The sequence below is a fragment of the Mauremys reevesii genome, linkage group 1, assembly GCF_016161935.1.
Source record: "Mauremys reevesii isolate NIE-2019 linkage group 1, ASM1616193v1, whole genome shotgun sequence".
In the NCBI taxonomy this organism is placed as follows: Eukaryota; Metazoa; Chordata; order Testudines; family Geoemydidae; genus Mauremys; species Mauremys reevesii.
In genome coordinates this window covers 212946780-212964769 of record NC_052623.1, presented here as the reverse complement: position 1 = coordinate 212964769, position 17990 = coordinate 212946780, and the positions used below count along the sequence as shown (strand labels likewise).

Here is a 17990-nt window from a genome sequence, read left to right as displayed (position 1 = left end):
AACCATAATAGCGCCTCCACAGGTCAGGTAAACTGCAAAAGGTTTGTTAAAAACTAAGGGCAGGTTTCTAAGGTCCCTAAAAAGAATTGTAGGGAGGGATGCAAAATCAAATGGCATGAAAAACAGCCCTTATTTGGGCACAAATTCTTGATAGGAAGGTGTTCATCGATACTCAAAGTTACCACAGCAACCACAAGGGGGAAGCACTCAGCCTTGTTCCCCCCAGCCTTGCACTTGTATAATCATTTGCACCTATGCAAAATGAGTGTGACCCACTGCCACTGGTGTGAGTGAGTGGAGAATTCTGATTTGGTAGCATTTAGTCTTTGAACTCACTTTGAGCAAGTGTAAGTAACACAAGGAGTAGGATAGTGGAGAATCAGACCCTCATTGCTTCCTATGTCAACCAAAATAACAGCACATTGTTCTGGGGCTAAGCAGCAGCTGCAGATTGCTCCAGCCCTGCCTGTGCTGCAGGACCTGCTGTGTTAGGAGACTGATTTTAAAACGTTTAGCTGTCTCTCTCTTGCTGGTATTGTGTGGACAGGGCATCACTTGGTTTCTAAAATGATTTCACAAAATTAAACCCACACCACAAAAAAACCATTTAAAGGCCGCTTTCCAATCAGTTTGTGTGATAGACAAGACCTCTGTGTCTGACACTTTCGTTTTGCCAAACCTCTAATTCCTTTGCCTGCTGTTAGCAGTTTATTTTACAGAACTGATACAACCAAAACCAGAAACATTTGTCTCTTTGGGAACACTAATTATTTAAAGTGCCTTTAATTTGGAGCCTGATCAGTTGAGCATATGTCTCTCATATAGATATTGAGCACCTATCAGGATTGGGCTATTTGAGCCCTGCCTAGAGAAGGATAAAATGTGTATTTTTAAAACATGTTAGTGACATTTTAAAATACCTTTTGTAAAACACTAGAATAGACAGGATAAGTTGCATTTTGGCATCTATTAGCTGGTCGAGGTGAACCCTGGGCGGGACCTGACGATTCCAGATTTTAGTTGCACATCTGTTCCTTAATGCATTTGTAATTCTCTTTTCCTGAGATGTGAGATGTGATGGCTTTAACCCAACATTGGTTCTATACAGTGATTATTAATGTACAGAACTGCCTATGGGAGACATTTTCTGTCTCCTTCAGGATGAGAAAGCTATGGGCTAAGAAGTCATTTTATAGAGAAACAGTTTGAGTGGGTCTGTAGCCCTTGTATTCCTGCTGGTCCAATGTGCAAGGGGAATGGGGGAAGAATTTGATATATATAAATCTCACACCCATTGACTTTAGAGTTGTGGTTACTTGGTCCCTGTGAAAATCAGCTTCTCGTTCTTTTAACTGCTGAGCACCTGACAAGAAGCCTCCGGCTACCTGAGACTGAAAACAATGCTTGAATGAGTACTATGCAGCTGCAATCTTAGTTAGCTGGAGGCATCTGCAAACTGTTCACCAGTTACAAATGTGGGGAGGGATTAAGGAGCAATGCTAACGTCAATGAGTGATTGTTTTTCACTTCAGTATATCTTGCAAAGAGCCAAAGAATGATTAAAGAATTAGAAAACATGCCTTATAGTGATAGACTCAAGAAGCTCAGCCTATTTAGCTTAACAAAGAGAAGGTTAAGGGAAGATTTGATCACTGTCTACAAGGACCTATATGGGAACCTATGACGAACAAGCATTTAGTAATGGGCACTTCAGTCTAGCAGAGAAAGATATAATATGATCCAATGGCTGCGTGTTGAAGCTTGACAAATTCAGACTGGAAATAAGGTGTACATGTTTAACAGTGAGAGTAATTAACTATTGGAACAACTTATCAAGGGTCGTGGTGGAGTCTCCATCACTGACAATTTTTAAATTAAGATTGGATGTTTTTCTAAAAGATATGCTCTAGGAATTATTTTGGGGAAATTCTGTGGCCTGTGTCAAACAGGAGGTCAGACTAGATGGCCACAGGCCACAGACTAGATGGCCACAGACTAGATTCCACTCACTTTGGAATCTATGAAAAAAAGTAGGTATGCAATTATACTAAAGCAAAATGGTAACATTTTTCACCAAGTTTGCAGTGTTGTAAATGACAGTAAGGTGCGAGGCAGAAGAGAATTAGTCCCAGTGGAGGCTTTCAACACCTCTGAAAATGAAATCTATTAATAGTTTAATTTGTATCATTAAGTTTCAGCGTTAACACCATGCTGAGATGAACAGAGAAATTCCCACCTCTTAGGGTTGTTTCAGGCTGGCTGCAGACTCAGGAAGACAGTGCAGCACTGGATCACATTCAGAAGATTATCTGCTGAAACAAGCTTAGAAGCTTTGTTTAAATAAAAGCTTAAATTCTGCAGAAACTATTATGGCCACCATAGAGGTGTGGAGACTGCGGGTAAGCACATACCATCTTACTCTAACCTCTAGCACCTAGTCCGTATCTGGAAGTCCCATGGAATTCTCTTGCAACATTATTTGTTATTCTACAGGCTAGACAATTCAGACTGGAAATAAGGTGTAATTTTTTAACAGTGAGGGTCATTAACTGTTGGAACCATTACCCAGGATGGTGGTGGATTCTCCAGCACTGGACATTTTAAAATTAGGATTGGTTTTCTTTGAAAAAGATACGCTTTAGTTCAAATGGAATTATTTTGGGGAAGTTCTGTGGCCTGTGTTATACAGAGGTCAGCCTAAATTACCACAGCTGTCCCTTCTGGCCTTGGAATCTATGAAGTTTGCAGGGAAACCCCCTCTAGGTACCATGGCTTTCCTGCAGCGTCTGTTTTCTTAATTTTGTTATAGCCTTTGTCCTTTGCTCTTACTGGGCTTCCATCAAATTCACCATAGTTACGTAATTGGCAAGTTAAGGGGCTATAGGCTGACAGCCTTAAGATAGTCAAGGGCATCACCCACCACAAAGCACTAATAGAATGTTACTTTGCACTTATATAGTGCTTTGCACATTCAAATTGATAGGTAGACATTAGCTAACTAATCTTCACAACTGTCCGGGGAGTAGGTGGTGGTCTCCTTGTAATGCAGCTAAGGGAAACTGAGGCACAAGAAGGTTAGTGACGTGATCAATTTAACCCAGCAAATCAGCGACAGAATCAGGAACAGTAGAACTTGTTTTACCCAGTTGACTAACACACATCATATCAGGAAATTTTCCATATATATTTTCAAAAATGGGGGCATAATGTTAGAAGCTGAAGCCCATATATGGGCACCTAAGAAAGGTATCTAAAGTTGGATCCTAAACAAGGAAACAAAAATATTAGACACCACTTTGAAAAGGTGGACTACTGTCCCTACTTGTTATAAGAGCTTCTACAGTCAGGTTGCTCCCACTTGTTTTATATGGTGTAATGGAGCAAGGCCGGATGGCTACAAGAAAGTATTGAGGAGCAAGTATGTTAGCTCCAGGCTAAGCAAATCCCTAGTACCATGGGAACCAAAATGGCAGTTGCTCCAGGCTAATCAAGGCACCTGGGGCCAATTAAGAACTTTCTAGAAGGCACCGGAGAGAGCTACATTGATTGGAGCACCTGCAGCCAATCAGGACAGGCTAATCAAGGCACCTGGTATAAAAAGGGGAGCTCACTCTAGTCTAGGGAGGAGGAGCCAGAGGAAAGAAGTGTGCATGGGGAGCTGGGAGCAAGAGACACAAGGAGCTAAGAACTGAGAGGGGGTACTACTGGAGGATTGAGGAAAACACCATACAATCAAGCAGCATCAGACACCAGGAGGATCCTGTGGTGAGGATAAAGAAGGTGTTTGAAGGAGGCTATGGGGAAGTAGCCCAGGGAGCTGTAGCAGTCAAGCAGCGGTTACATGTAGCACTATAGAGACTGCTGCAATTCACAGGGCCCTGGGTTGGAACCTGGAGTAGAGGGCGGGCCCGGGTTCCCCCCTAGCCCTGCTACTCCTAATCAGACATAGGAGGAGTTGATCCAGACTATGGGTTTCATCCAAGGGGAAAACCACTGAGGGGAAGAAATCCGCCAATAAGCGCAGGACCTACTAGAGGAGAGGAGGAACTTTGCCACAATGGATATAATCTGATGATGGTAAGTGGAGTGTGGTATGTGTGTGTGGGTATCCAAACACTGCTGGGAGAGATAATAATGGAGCCTTTACTCCTTTTCCAAAAGTCTCAGATAAAGTTAAGAGAAAGGGAAGGGCTGAGTATATTTCAGAAGGGACTCTACTCAAATAAAAATATCTGTGTTGCCAAGAGGAAGAGGTGGCTGTAGATTATACAGTAACTGATAACAAATCAGCCCATCCACCACAAACAAATGAAGCGTTTCATATTCTTTATTCATTCCAATTTTTCATTACACAGATTTCACATTTCAATGCTTTGCTGTCTTTTACTGCAATTCCTCCACCTCACCTGTGGCTCATGGGCTTGTTCGTCATGCCATGCTTCAGCTTCTCTCCAGCTTAGGCAGCCTTGTTTTTCAGGTACTCCCTCCTTTGCGGAATCACTGAGCCAATCCACTGGCTGGTACGCTGCTTGGCCTCTTTCCATTTGTAGCGGGGCACGTAGCCAAAATCCCGCCATGCCTTCCCGTAGGAGAATGTGAACTGCGTGTTCAGCAAGATCACAAGGTGACGGTTGGTGGAGGGGATGTATTTGACAAAGGGCCTAAGCAGGAAGCTCACAATCTCCAGCAGTAGCGCAAAGTAGTACAGCATCATCAGCGGCATGGGCGGGTGGGGCTCAATCCCAAACCCCAGCTCCTTGGTCAGCTCATAATTTAGGTCAGCATAGCTCATGTGAGGAGTGTCATCAGAGATGTAGTAGAAGTGCCCTTGGACGTGCTTGGCTTTTTCCGGGTTCCTCAGGGCTTTAGCCACCTGGATGTGAGCCCATGCAATGTTTCCCACATATACAGGATTCACCAGAGCCTCCTTCCTAGAAATCCGCAGGTAGACATTTTTATTCAAGAGGCTTTTATCCAGGTGATTCTGGAGAAATGGGGATTCTTCTCCAAAGATGTACATGGACCTCAAGGCACATGTCAGGAAGATGCCACCATCCTTCAGCGCCTGGCCATTTGCCTTCAGCACAGATGTCTCTGCCAGTCTCTTACTCTGGGCATAAGGAAATCCTGATGTGCTCTCGTAGGCTGTATCTTCATCCCCATTGCAGATGGGGTCCCCTCTGCAGTTTGGGCCTGTCACTTCTATGGTACTGGTGTAGATGAAGTGCTGGACATTACTGTGGACACAGGCATCCAGCAGTAGCTGGGTACCTTGAAAAGAGGAACATGTTAGTAAAGCAGTAGATAACTGTACTGCCTGATGGACAGAGGCCGCTCAAGACAATCTGCCGCCATACTCAAAATAGCCTACCCACTTGACTACCTGGCACCGCAGACCACTCTGCGGGGGTGGGGGTGGGAGGAGCAGAGCACTCTGACTGCCCTGTGTAGACCCTGCTGGCATGAACTAAAACAAAGGTAGCTAGTGTGTGTTACTGTAATCCTGCTTGAAAGAGGATTACATCAATGTGAACTAGGTACTTTTTAGTTCATGCCAGCAGGGTCCACATGGGGCAGTGAGAGTGCTGCATGTTAGAGCGCTTTGCCATTCACACCTCAGTAGACCAATCTGCAGCCCTGTGCGGACAAGCCCCCAAAATGGATTTGCTCAGCAATCTGCCGCCTTAGGCCGCTACCTAGTTTGCTTGCAGCCAGAGTGATCCCTGCTGATGGAGATTCAGATTTAGTCCTCCCCAACCAGGGGAAGGTATAGTTGTTAGCTTGAAATAGCATCTCTTGAAACAGCTGTCCACAGCTCCCCCTGAAACTATCAGTTCCCTACTCTGGAGGCTGACAGGAATCCTGTTTTGAATTAGGTGGTAGGTTCAACCAAACTGAATATTTTTGGATTTATTTATTTTTTTAGTTGGGAAGAGGGGGTCAACTCAGCTGTTTGAGTTATACAAGGATAAAGCATATACATGCTCTTTAATCAAACTACTACTGGTTTTTGGTTTGGTCTGTATACTGTCTAGGCTGTGCACTGAAGGGTTACATTTTGCTTTCACTTATACTAGTGTAAACTCAAAGTAATTTCATTAACTTCAAATTTACACAGTTGAGGCAGGGATCTTTAAAACACCACCTCATTTATTATGCACCATCCATCCTGTGTACTGAGGCCCCAGTGTTACAGTCCCTCCTTGAGACAGAAACATATGCTTAAGTGCTTTGCGAAATGTTTTTAAAATGCTTTTGTTTAAACTGCAGCCTGAGGGCTTGATCCAAAATCAGCTTTATTCAGTGGTAACCTTTCCATTGACTTCAATCAGCTTTGGATCAGGCCTTGAATCAAGTAGGATGCTGCAAAGATAATGTATATAATCATGTAATCAAAGACTATATTATAATGTACAGGGAGCAGAGTGGATCCTTCACTTTGGCATTTCCTGACTGTTGCTTTTCTCTTTAGAACCTTGATGCTGTCTTTACCATAGCTTTCTTTATGGAATATAAGTGTTTTTTAAATGCACAATCACATTATTTTTCAAATTAAATGCTATTATAATGCATACACCAAAGGCTGCATGCTCAACTTTGTCTTCCAAGCACAACAAAACAGACAAAATTAAATAAACAATAAATTCCCAACATGGCTTCAGAAATCAAAGATCTGAGTGTTAAATTAATAATAGCTAGAAATAAAGGAGGGAAATGTCCAAGCAAGACTATTCAGTTTGTTAGTGGAAAAGACAAAGCAAGCAAAATGCAGAACGGGTTAATATTGCCAAAGGGACTATGGGGAATAAAAAAGGCTTTTGTAGTTTTATCAAAGGAAAAAGAAATACTGATGAAAAATTTAGATTTGTTTAATAATGAGAAGTGAAGTGGGAGGAATTATTGACTTTAACCTGACTGACATACTGAACTCCTTCAGTCTTTAACAAGAAAAATAAAGAAAAGATGTTTGAACAGCTAGGAAGTAATGAAGACCTTGTTTTAAAAAAACCCACTTGTTTTGCAGCCAAGTATAAAATAGTTACAAAAATTTAATTCACATAAGTCAGTATGTCTAGATGACAAGCAATACAGGGTTTTAGGGAAAGTTCTTAATTAGTTTTCCATGCCAGTGAAGTTTTTTTAAAAGTAATGAAAAACTAGCGAGGTACAAAATTTGGGGGGAGGGGGAGATCTTCAGAAGTAGGATCTGTTCAATACAGCTCTGACCCCGATATATTTAAATGCATAGATAATTGTATTAAGAATGTGGATTTAAAATAAAATATTGTGGAAATACAAAAGTTCAGGTACTCACAGCAATGTTAATTTGCTCATATGTCATGTAGTGTATATTTATTTGATGGACCAGTGCTGTAAATTCCTACTCACATAAGTGTTATTTACTTACATGAGTAGTCCCATTGATTTGAGAGGAAATTTTACCTGAGTCAGGATGGAATAAGGGCATGGACAAACTAACAAAACCCACCAAACAAAAACTAGCTGGACCACTGATAAGTTGTATGTGATTGTGTGGCAGAGAGAGCCTGGTTTAGGCCAGTGGTTCTCAAAACTAGGACCACCGCTTGTTCAGGGAAAGCCCCTGGCGGGCCTGGCCGGTTTGTTTACCTGCCGTGTCTGCAGGTTCGGCCGATCGCGGCTCCCACTGGCCGCGGTTCGCTGTTCCAGGCCAATGGGGGCTGAAGGAAGGGTGGCCAGCACGTCCCTCGGCACGCGCTGCTGCCTGTAGCCCCCATTGGCCTGGAGCAGCGAACCGCGGCCAGTGGGAGCCATGATCGGCTGAACCTGCCCGGCCCACCAGGGGCTTTCCCTGAACAAGTGGCAGCCCTAGTTTGAGAACCACTGGTTTAGGTTGCTCTCAACTTAACTTCTCCCTTTCCCGATTCTTAGGGGTTTGAATTCTCAGACCCAATGTTTCACTCTTCATTGCATTTAATTTTTATAAAGTCCCCTAGGAGCTTTGCAATGAGCTCTCCATGAGGTGGAGGGAAATGCAAACGCTTGATGGTATTGGGCCAGATCCCAAGGTCCTTGCTTGGGGTCAGCTGCTCCCTGCAGCAAAACTCATGAGAGGGAGCTTTGATGGAGGAAAAGGCCATGAGGGCTCCTCCCAGATAATTCAATTGGAGGGGAGGTTGAGAGAGGCAGCATTCCCTCTCACACCCTGCATCTCCACAGAATAAGCTGGTGGCCTCAGCTCCAGCCCCTGTGGATCCTGTGCAGGAGGCCAGGCCTTTATCCTCCCAGTATGGATCCTGACTTGATAATTTAAACAGAAAAATTCTTTAACAACATGAGTGAATCAGAATTGGAGCTTGATCAATGTCTGCGGTCTGGCGCTTGTAAGTGTCACTGCCTATGTGTGCTTGACATGTACCTTTATTAGATGAGGTTAGTTATCAAGCAGAAACACAAGGTTCATCCTGAGGTGCTATATGTAGCTGGGTGCTGGGATGGCCGCAAGGCAGCAGAGCACTAATGAGCTAGTGTTCTCGGGTGGAGCCTGAGGGGGACTTCAGTACTTACTGCACACTGGGAAGTGTGTTTTGGGTTTCCTTGGTGCTCTCTGCACCTGTCTTTCTCTCTGGTTTTGAGGCCTAGGAGCAGGATTGCTAGGCTATCAGGTGCTCTCTACAGGTAATTCTACTAAACACTTTCCATTCAGCCTTAGTTTTTAGTTTCTAGCTGTAGTAAGAACATTGTAGAGACACTTGCTGTTTAGAGGGACTTTGAGGTTGTTTTATAAATGTGCAAAGACTTTTCAAAATTCTGCCACTGCCTAACACCCTCCTGCCTAAAGGAAGGGATTGGGCATACTCAGCTCCAGCTCCCCAGCCTCTCTCCTGTTATAACCATTAACAAATTTGGCTTTCATAGGATTTTATGTAATGTATTCTGCTGTGAAAAAATATGTAGTGGAAGAGAAAATAATGAGGGGGAGAATTATAAATACCCTTTCTAAGTTAGTACACCTCTACCCCGATATAATGCTGTCCCCGGGAGCCAAAAAATCTTACCACGTTGTAGGTGAAACCGTGTTATATCGAACTAGCTTTGAGCTGCTGGAGTGCGCAGCCCCGCCCCCCCTGGAGTGCTGCTTTACCACGTTATATCCGAATTATGTTATATCGGGTCACGTTATATTGGGGTAGAGGTGTATATATATTTTTTATATTTAGTATGTGTGTATATATATGCACCATCCATAGATGCTTTTTCCCTAAAGTTCCCAGATTTCTCCCTGTCCCCTTCCACCAGGAGCCTGGCCAGCTGCCTTCTCTGCTGAAATTTGTGGGCACTTTCAATTCACACTTTCTACTGAACAGATAGAATTAAAGGTGCTGGCTGCTGAGCTCATGGGTAACAGAAGCAGATTCAGACTGCCACTTGCCTCTCTCCCTTTCCCTCCTTCTTTCCCACAATTTCCCTTCCCTTCCTCCTCTTCTTTCCCACCATGAACTATAACTGAAATGTAACCCCAGCTGCCTCCAATGAAGCTAAGTGTCCTAGATCCAGCTGGGTGCTCCCTTCAAGCCAGCCATCAGACTTCTGTGAGGGGAATCCAAACCTTTGTATCTCTGGAGCCCCCTCACAGCAGTCCTAGTGAGTGGCCATGGAGCAGCGCTTGCTATGTTCTAACACGCCTGGCTACAGGGAAAAGCAGTAATTTTAATCTGAACAATGATGGGCGGCCAATATCCAAACAAGGGATTCCCACAAATATGTTTCCGTTTGCCTGTGAGAAGCCCTATGTCCCAGGTCCATGCCTGCTGTTGCGAGGCATGAAGGACCGGGAAGTATAGTCATTTAAACAAAAACGCTCTCTCAGCCAAGGCAGGGGATGGCAGAACGGGGCAGATCAACTAGTTTTGAGTGACACAGCTCTAGGGATCCACTGAGTACTGGGGGAGCACAGTGCAGGGCTCAAAGCATAACTTCAAGTGGGGATAATGATCTGGTGTGAGGGAGGAGAGTAGCGGGGTCTCCTTTTCTTGGGAAATGTATTGAAATTCCCTGACATTTGATGAAACCTGGAGCATTTCAGCAGGACAATATTTGCTTTTCAGCACTATTTGAAAGAGGCCCAGAGACAGATGATGGCACAGCTGGTTTAGGAGAATCTGGAAAGGGGGACGCCATCACTGACAGGGAAATCACTTAAACCCTTCAGTTTGATGAGGAATTTTAACAGTGAGCGTCTGGGAGGACCTAGAACCCCTCCTACCTTTGAGGTTTGATTGCAGGGAAAAAGGCAGAGGGAAGGACAAGGGTGAAGAGAGGGGGGAAAGGAACGGGGAAGCACAGGCCTGGGAGAGTCCCAGGAGGTGGTTATAGGAGATGAGGGTAATTGCATATAAAACCGTAATACTTTAAACACAGCCAAATCTCTGCAGCCATGGAGGAGAAGGGGAATAGGTGCTGGAAGGGGGGGCTGTGGAAGGAAGTGATATTAAAAATACCTTTCTGTGCATTTTTCAGCCAGTTAACATGGTGGGCATGGGGATTCTCCTCCTTTTGATGTGTGTGGGTACTGAAAAGGCCCAGTCAGAACAAGACTGACAATCTATGCCCAAAGCCAAACTACTGTTGGTGTAGGGAATAATTTTGCACTGCACCTTGGGGGGCAGGGAAATGTGTGACAGAAGATAGGAATTAATAGGTGTCTTCTCTCTCCCTGAAGTCCCTCATTCTAGTCTCAGGGCCTGATTTTTGCATTGCCCTGCATCTTTCCACTGCTGCAAAGTAGGTGCACAATGTTACCCAATCAGCCCAGCAAAGTTTTACACACACTTTGGCCAAGGGTAAATGACTGCACAAGGCACAGCAGGGCAACCCTGTGAATCAGGTGCTCGGTCACGACAACTGTGTCCTTCCCTAGGCAGATGATGGTCATTGCTATAGACTCACGGCTTAAAACAATAAAGGAAATCCACTCTGCTCACCCGTTACATTGACTTCCCAGAGCAGCTGCTTCTCTACAAGGCCCAAGGTGTCAATGATGGATGCTGTATGGATGACAAGGGAGACACCCTGGCAGGCGCTGTTCAAGAACTTAGCATCCCGGATGTCCCCTTCCAGGATCTTCACCACAGTCTGACTCTTGAAATCTGCAAGAGCAACATGAAACAAAGAAAGAGGCCTTCCTTGGCATGTCAAAGAAGCATAATAAAGGGAGTGGTGAGGCGCCCAGCCAAGAGAAATGCTTATGCTGATCTCATGGTTGCAGTTGTAGAGTACTGACTGCTTGGGCTGAGGGATATTATGGGGGCAGGCAAACTATATGGCCTTTTCCCACTGGCTATATTCTTTTAAGCTCTAGTTACAGTTTTATATAATTCTTATATTTGCTAATTTCTGGAATGTGTTTGGAGCAAACATACACTCTGGTCCTTTTTTAAAAAAAAAAAAACATCTTTCAGTGCCAGCAAGTCCCAGAAAACTGCCTACAGCAGGGCTACAAATCTCTTTTTCGTGCACATTGTGCAGTACATAGGTTGATACGTGTGATGCTTTGCTACTCATGAAAGTAGGCGTTTCCCTTAAAGATGACTGGCAGCATCCCTCCAGTTGTGAGATGCACACACAGCTCTGCAGATGCACACAAATCCTGTCCAATAAACCTCCTTGTTCTTCCAGCTCTATTCCCACAGCTCTTCCAATGCAGTTCTCCCATATCTTTCTGAGGCCTGTAAGTCCTGAACTCCGTGCTACTCCAGGGCTGGACCCCAGTCTCAGCTTTCATAAAGCACTACAGTTTTAATCTGCAGCACCTCCTGTTAGTCCAGTGTTAGGCTCTAGACTCTGCTCTCTTGATACACCTCGTCCTGACTTGCCAGACTGCTGCTTTTCCAGGCCTGGGCTCCACACACACATCTGCTAATGTACCTCAAGCCTGACCTGCAGCAAACCTGCTGTCCTAGAGCTGGTTTGGCTTCATCTCAGTCCTGACCTGCAGTACCTCTACAAATCCAGCCCTAGGTCATACATTGCTCCCAAGTTCTGCTGTGCCCCAACGTCCGGCACTAAGTACGGTAATTTTGTCAAGTGTCTGTCACGCAACATGGTGGTGCCAACCCCGTCTTATAGTCTCTTATGCTGTGACAGCTACAGTATTATGATGTTAACAAATGGCCATTTCAGGCAAGGGACACCCCCCCCCCCCAACCCCAGTTTATTTCACTTACAGCCTGAGCCACAATTGAAATCCAGGGGTGAAATCCTAGAGTTTAACCACTGACTTCAGTTGAGCCAGGCTACCACCCCAGATTTTTAAGGATGAAAGGCTAATATATGTATAGTGCTTTGGCACTGAATACAAAGAGCTTTTAAGAAGTTTTCTCTGTGGGTATCCCATTGCCGATTTAATATGACAGTAATGAACTTTTATTAATTAAAAAAAAACTATTTTAATGCATCTTTTTCATAGATTCGAAAGCCACAAGGGACCATTGTGATCATCTAATCTGACCTCCTTTATATATCAAAGGTCACCAATACCACCCAATCCCCCATACTAAACCCAACAACTGGAATTAGGCCAAAGTGTATTACAATCCTCAGGAGACTAACCTAGTCATAGATTCTGAAGTCAGAAGGGATCTTTGTGATCATCTAGTCCAGGGGCCTCAAATATGTGGCTGCAGTCCGCAGAATTATTTGCTGCGGCCTGCCAATCTCCCCGCCCGCCCGAGTTATTTCCTGCGGCCACCAAACTCCCTCACCTGCCCCTTCCAGCACGCTGCTTCCCAGCTGTTCTGCCTACCTCCAGGCGCTTCCTGCTGCCAAACAGCTGTTTGGTGGTGCTTAGCGCTTTCCAGGAGGGATGAGGAGGAGCGGGGAGCCGCATGCTCAGGAGGAAGCGGAGAAGAGGCGAGGCAGGGCCGGGGATTTGGGGAAGGGGTTGGAATGGGGGTGGGGAAGGGGTGGGAAGAGGCAGGGAAGGGGCAGGGCCTCATGGAAGGGGTGGAGTAGGGGCAGGGCCAGAGGCATTGGGAAGGGGGGTGTCAGTGATGCAGCCCTCGGGCCAATGTACTAGTCCTCATGTGGCCCTCGTGGTCATTTGCGTTTGAGACCCCTGATCTAGTCTGACCTCCTGTATAATACAGAACTTCTACAAAATAATTCCTAGAGCAGAGCTTTTAGAAAAAACATCCAATCTTAATTAAAAAACTGTCAGTGATGGAGAATCCAGCACAACCCTTGGAAAATTGTTCCAATGGTTAATTTACATTTATTGTTTAAAATGTGCACTTTATTCCCAGTCTGAATTTGTCTAGCTTCAACTTAAGAACATAAAAACCGCCATACTGGGTCAGACCAGGGGTGAGCTGCAGACGGTTCGCAACCGGATGCTAAAGTTCTCTGTCCGGCGTCTAATTTTAGCAAACGGTTCGCGCGAACCGTTGCGAATTCTGCCTCCACCTCCTACCATGAAGCTCCTCCTTGCTTCTCCTCCCCCACGGCTTCCCGCGAATCAGCTGTTCGCGCGGGAAGCCTGGGAGGGCTGAGAAGCAAGCAGGCTTCCCCGGCCCAGGAAGACGACGCTGAGGTACGAAACTAGCGGGGGGCGTGTGCCCCGGCCGGTCCCTGGCCGCGGCCCGTCCCCGCCTCCCCGGCCGCAACCCTGCCCGGCCACCCCGCCCCCCCCCCCCCGTCCCTGGGTCCCCGCCCGACCCTCCCTGGCTGCGTCCCCCCCCCCCCCGCGTTCCCGGCCGCGACCCTGCCCGGCCCCGGCCCCGGGTCCCCGCCCGACCCTCACCGGCTGCGGCACGGCCCGCGTCCCCGGCCCTGGCCGTGACCCTCCCGGCCCGCGTCCCGACCCCCGAACCCCTACCCGGCCGCCCGGCTCCAGCCGCACCCCCCCAGGCCCCCCCCTACCGGGATGCTCGGCTCTGGACACGGCCCCCCACCTCCAGCCCGGCCTGGCCCCGTGGCTCCAGCCGCCCCTGCTGTTTTGCCAGGGGGCCGGGCTCCGGCAGCGCGGGTCTGGGCGTGGCGGCGGCCCCGGCTGCCCGGCTCCAGCTCTGGCCGCAGCCCTCCCTGGCTCCACCCGGCCAGCCACCTGGCTCTGGCCGCTGGGCTCCCGCCGCATCCTCCGGCTCCGGCCGCGCGACTCCTGTCCCGGCCCAGCCACGTCCAGGCAGCGCGGTAAGGGGGCAGGGAGGGGGTGTTGGAGAGAGGGTAGGGGAGTTTGGGGGTGGGGGGGTCAGAGGGCAGGGAACCGGGGGATTGAACGGGGGCCAGGGTCCTGGGGGGGCAGTCAGAAAGGATCAGGGGTTGGATGGGGCGGTGGGAGGCAGTCAGGGGCAAGGGTTACAGGGGCAGTCAGGGGACAGAGAGAAGGGGTGGTTGGATGGGGCAGGGGTCCTGGGGGTCCATCAGGAATGAGAGGAGGGGTTGGATGGGGCGGCGGAGGGTACTCAGGGTACAGGGAAGGGGGGTGGATGGGGCAGGGGTCCCTGGGGGGGGGCGGCTGGGCCCCGGTGCCGGCCCGGGGAGTCGGGCCGAGCGGTGCCTGCTCTGGTCCGGCCGGGCTCGGGGAGTTGGGCCCCGCGGCGCTGGTCGTGGTCCTGGCAGAGTGGACCCGGTCCCCAGGCAGTGTGGTAAGGGGGTGGATAGGGGTCAGGGCAGTCAGAGGGCAGGGAACAGGGGGATTGAATGGGGGCAAGGGTCCCGGGGAGCAGTCAGGAAAGAGCAGGGTTGGATGAGGTGGTGGGGGCACTCAGGGACAGAGAGAAGGGGTAGTTGTATGGGGTAGGGGTTCTGGGGGGCCATTGAGAATGAGAGGAGGGGTTGGGTGGCGGCAAGGGGCAGTCAGGGGACAGGGAAGGGGAGATGGGTCAGGGGTCTCGGAGTGTGTGTGTCAAGGAACATGAGGGGTTGGATGGGGCACGACCCCCCCCTGGAGGGGGGGAAGGAGGGAACCCCCTGTTAAAATTTTGGAGGGAGGAGGGAACCCGTTGTTAAAAATTTGGCAGCTCATCACTGGGTCAGACCAAAGGTCCATCTAGCCCAGTATCCTATTTTCTGACAGTGGCCAATGCCAGGTGCCCCAGAGGTAACGAACAGGTTATCATCAAGTGATCCATTCCCTGTTGCTCATTCCCAGCTTCTGGCAAACAGAGGCTAGGGTCACACTTCCTGCCCACCCCGGCTAATAGCTATTGATGGACCTATCCTCCATGAATTTATCTAGTTCCTTTTTGAACCCTGTTATTGTCTTGGCCTTCACAACATCTGTTGGCAAAGCGTTCCACCTTTTGACTGTGCGTTGTGTGAAGAAATACTTCCTTTTGTTCATTTTAAACCTGCTGCCTATTAATTTTATTTGGTGACCCCTAGTTCTTGTATTATGAGAAGAAGTAAATAACACTTCCTTATCTACTTTCTCCACACCAGTCATGATTTTATAGACCTCAATCATATCCCCCCCTTACTCATTTCTTTTCCAAGCTGAAAAGTTCCAGTCTTATTAATTGCTCCTCATACGGAAGCTGTTCCATACCCCTAATCATTTTTGTTGCCCAGTCATTTGATCCTGTTGTACCTTTCTCTGCTAGATTGAAGAGTCCATTATTAAATATTCATTCCCCATGCAGGTACATATAAAAAGTGATCAAGTCACCCCTTATCCCTCTCTTTGTTAAACTAAATAGATTCAGCTCCTTGAGTCTGCTCCTATAAGGCATGTTTCTAATCGTTTAATCATTCTCTTGGCACTTCTCTGAACCCTCTCCAGTTTATCAACATCTTTGAACTGTAGACACCCGAACTGGACACAGCATTCCATCAGTGTCACATAAATGCCAAATACAAAAATAAAATAACCTTTTAACCCCCAACTCCAGATTTGCATTTATGCATTTCTGGATCACATCAGCTCTTTTGGATAGAGCATCACATTGGGAGCTCATGTTCAGCTGATTATCCAGCAGAATCTTTTTCAGAGTCACTGATTCCCCCCATCCTGTAAGTATGGCCTACATTCTTTGTTCCTAGATGTATACATTTACATTTAGCCATATTAAAACACATAATTTTGCATGCACCCTGTATACCAAATAAGCCAGATCACTCTGAATCAATAACCTGTCCTCTTCATTATTTACCACTCCCCCAATTTTTGTGTCATCTGCAAACATTATCAGTGTGATTTTTTTGTTCTCTTCTAGGTCATGGAAGATGTTAAATAGCACAGGGTCAAGACCTGAGCCCTTCAGGACCGCACGGGAAACACACTTTTGAGACCAATCAGTTAGCCAGTTCTAATCCATTCAATGTGTTCTTAATGGTTTTATATTGTTCTAGTTTTTTAATTAAAATGTTGTGCAGTGCAGAAGTCTACATATATTACACCAACACTATTACCTTTATCAACCAAACTTTCATTCTCATCAAAAAAAGATATTGCATCAGTTTGACTGGATCTATTTTCCATCACTCCATGTTGATTTGCATTAATTATATTACCCTCCTTTAGTTTGTTATTAATAGAGTCCCATATCAGATTCTCCATTATATTGCCCAGGATTGATATCAGGCTGACAGCTCTGATATCCCTTTTACCCTTTTTTAAAAACTGGCACAACATTTGCTTTTTTCCATTCTTCTGAAACTTCTCCAATGCCCCAGGACTTACTGAAAATCAACATGCAGCCAGCTCTTTTAAAACTCTTGGAGGCCAGTTATCTGGAGCTCCTGATTTAAACATGTCTAACCTTTGTAGCTACTGCTTAACATCCTCCAGAAATATTAGTGGAATGGAAAGAGTGCTATCATCTCCATGTGATGAGACTATATCATCTATATTTCCCCAAGTACAGAACATAAATATTTATTGAGAACATCTGCCTTTTCTGTATTATTATTGATAATTCTACCATTTCCATCTAATAATGGACCAGTACCACTGGCAGGATTCTTTTTCTTCCTAATATACTTTAAAAATTCCTTGTTATTGTCCTTAATGCTGCTGGCCATAGATTTTGCGGTCTGTTCTTTTGCTTCTCTTATCAATTTTCTACTATTCCTAACTTCTGATTTCTGTTCATTACTATCAACTTCCCCTTTCTTCCATTTGTTTTTATATATACATATATTTTTCTTCACATAGTCTTTCTGACCTGACTGCTGGTTTATGAAGTGATAAGAAGACCTAAGTCTTAATCTAAAAACAGCAAAGAGTCTTGTGGCACCTTATAGACTAACAGACGTTTTGGAGCATGAGCTTTCGTGGGTGAATACCCACTTCGTCGGATGCATGAAAATGTAAGTAGGTAATAATGTGAGCTATAAAATGAATGAGTATGACAGAGAATGTATCAGTCACCAGATATGTGGCACTGTGACATGCATCCGACGAAGTGAGTATTCACCCACGAAAGCTCATGCTCCAAAACATCTGTTAGTCTATAAGGTGCCACAAGACTCTTTGCTGCTTTTACAGATCCAGACTCACACGGCTACCCCTCTGATACTTGACAATCTAAAAACAGTGCCACATATCTGGTGACTGATACATTCTCTCTCATACTCATTCATTTTATAGCTCACATTATTACCTACTTACATTTTCAAAACCCCTTAAACCAGTTTTCTACTTGTGTGTATGCAAAATGGGCCCACTCAGACACCTGTGAATATTCTGTAAATATGCAGTCACTGGGCTTGTTCTAACATCTACTAACATTAGGATTATCATCAGAAAAATCCAGTCAGTGTAGAATCCATGTGTTTGTACAGTACCTAGCATAATGGAGTCCTGGTCCAAAGGTATACTGGGAAGTGGGGCTAAAATGTGCTCACTGTAGGCCATGTCCTGTTCCACTGAAATCAATGGAAATTGCTTCATGAGTACAACATGGGCCAGATTCACTTCTCATTTACATCAGCTTTACCCGCATTGAGTTCAGTGACTCACATCTGAGTTATTCTTGATGTACATTGGTCTGAGAGGGAAATTAGGCCCT

At 46.2% G+C, this 17990-nt stretch overlaps 1 protein-coding gene across 4 annotated transcripts in view; it reads right to left on the bottom strand.

Annotated features, from left to right (window-relative positions):
• Positions 1–4309: 4309 nt before the first annotated feature.
• The window catches only part of LOC120396043 (3 beta-hydroxysteroid dehydrogenase/Delta 5-->4-isomerase-like), a 39211-nt gene continuing 25530 nt past the window's right edge, over positions 4310–17990 (bottom strand). For 3 of the 4 annotated variants that reach the window (XM_039520927.1, XM_039520925.1, XM_039520926.1), the window contains exons 3-4: positions 10965–11129; positions 4310–5271 (exon numbers count right to left, since the gene is read on the bottom strand). In XM_039520927.1, coding sequence (XP_039376861.1) covers positions 4457–5271; positions 10965–11129 — 980 coding nt within the window. In that variant the 3' untranslated portion in view covers positions 4310–4456. The remainder of the gene's footprint in view (positions 5272–10964; positions 11130–17990) is intronic. The other variant, XM_039520928.1, reaches the window with a different exon arrangement.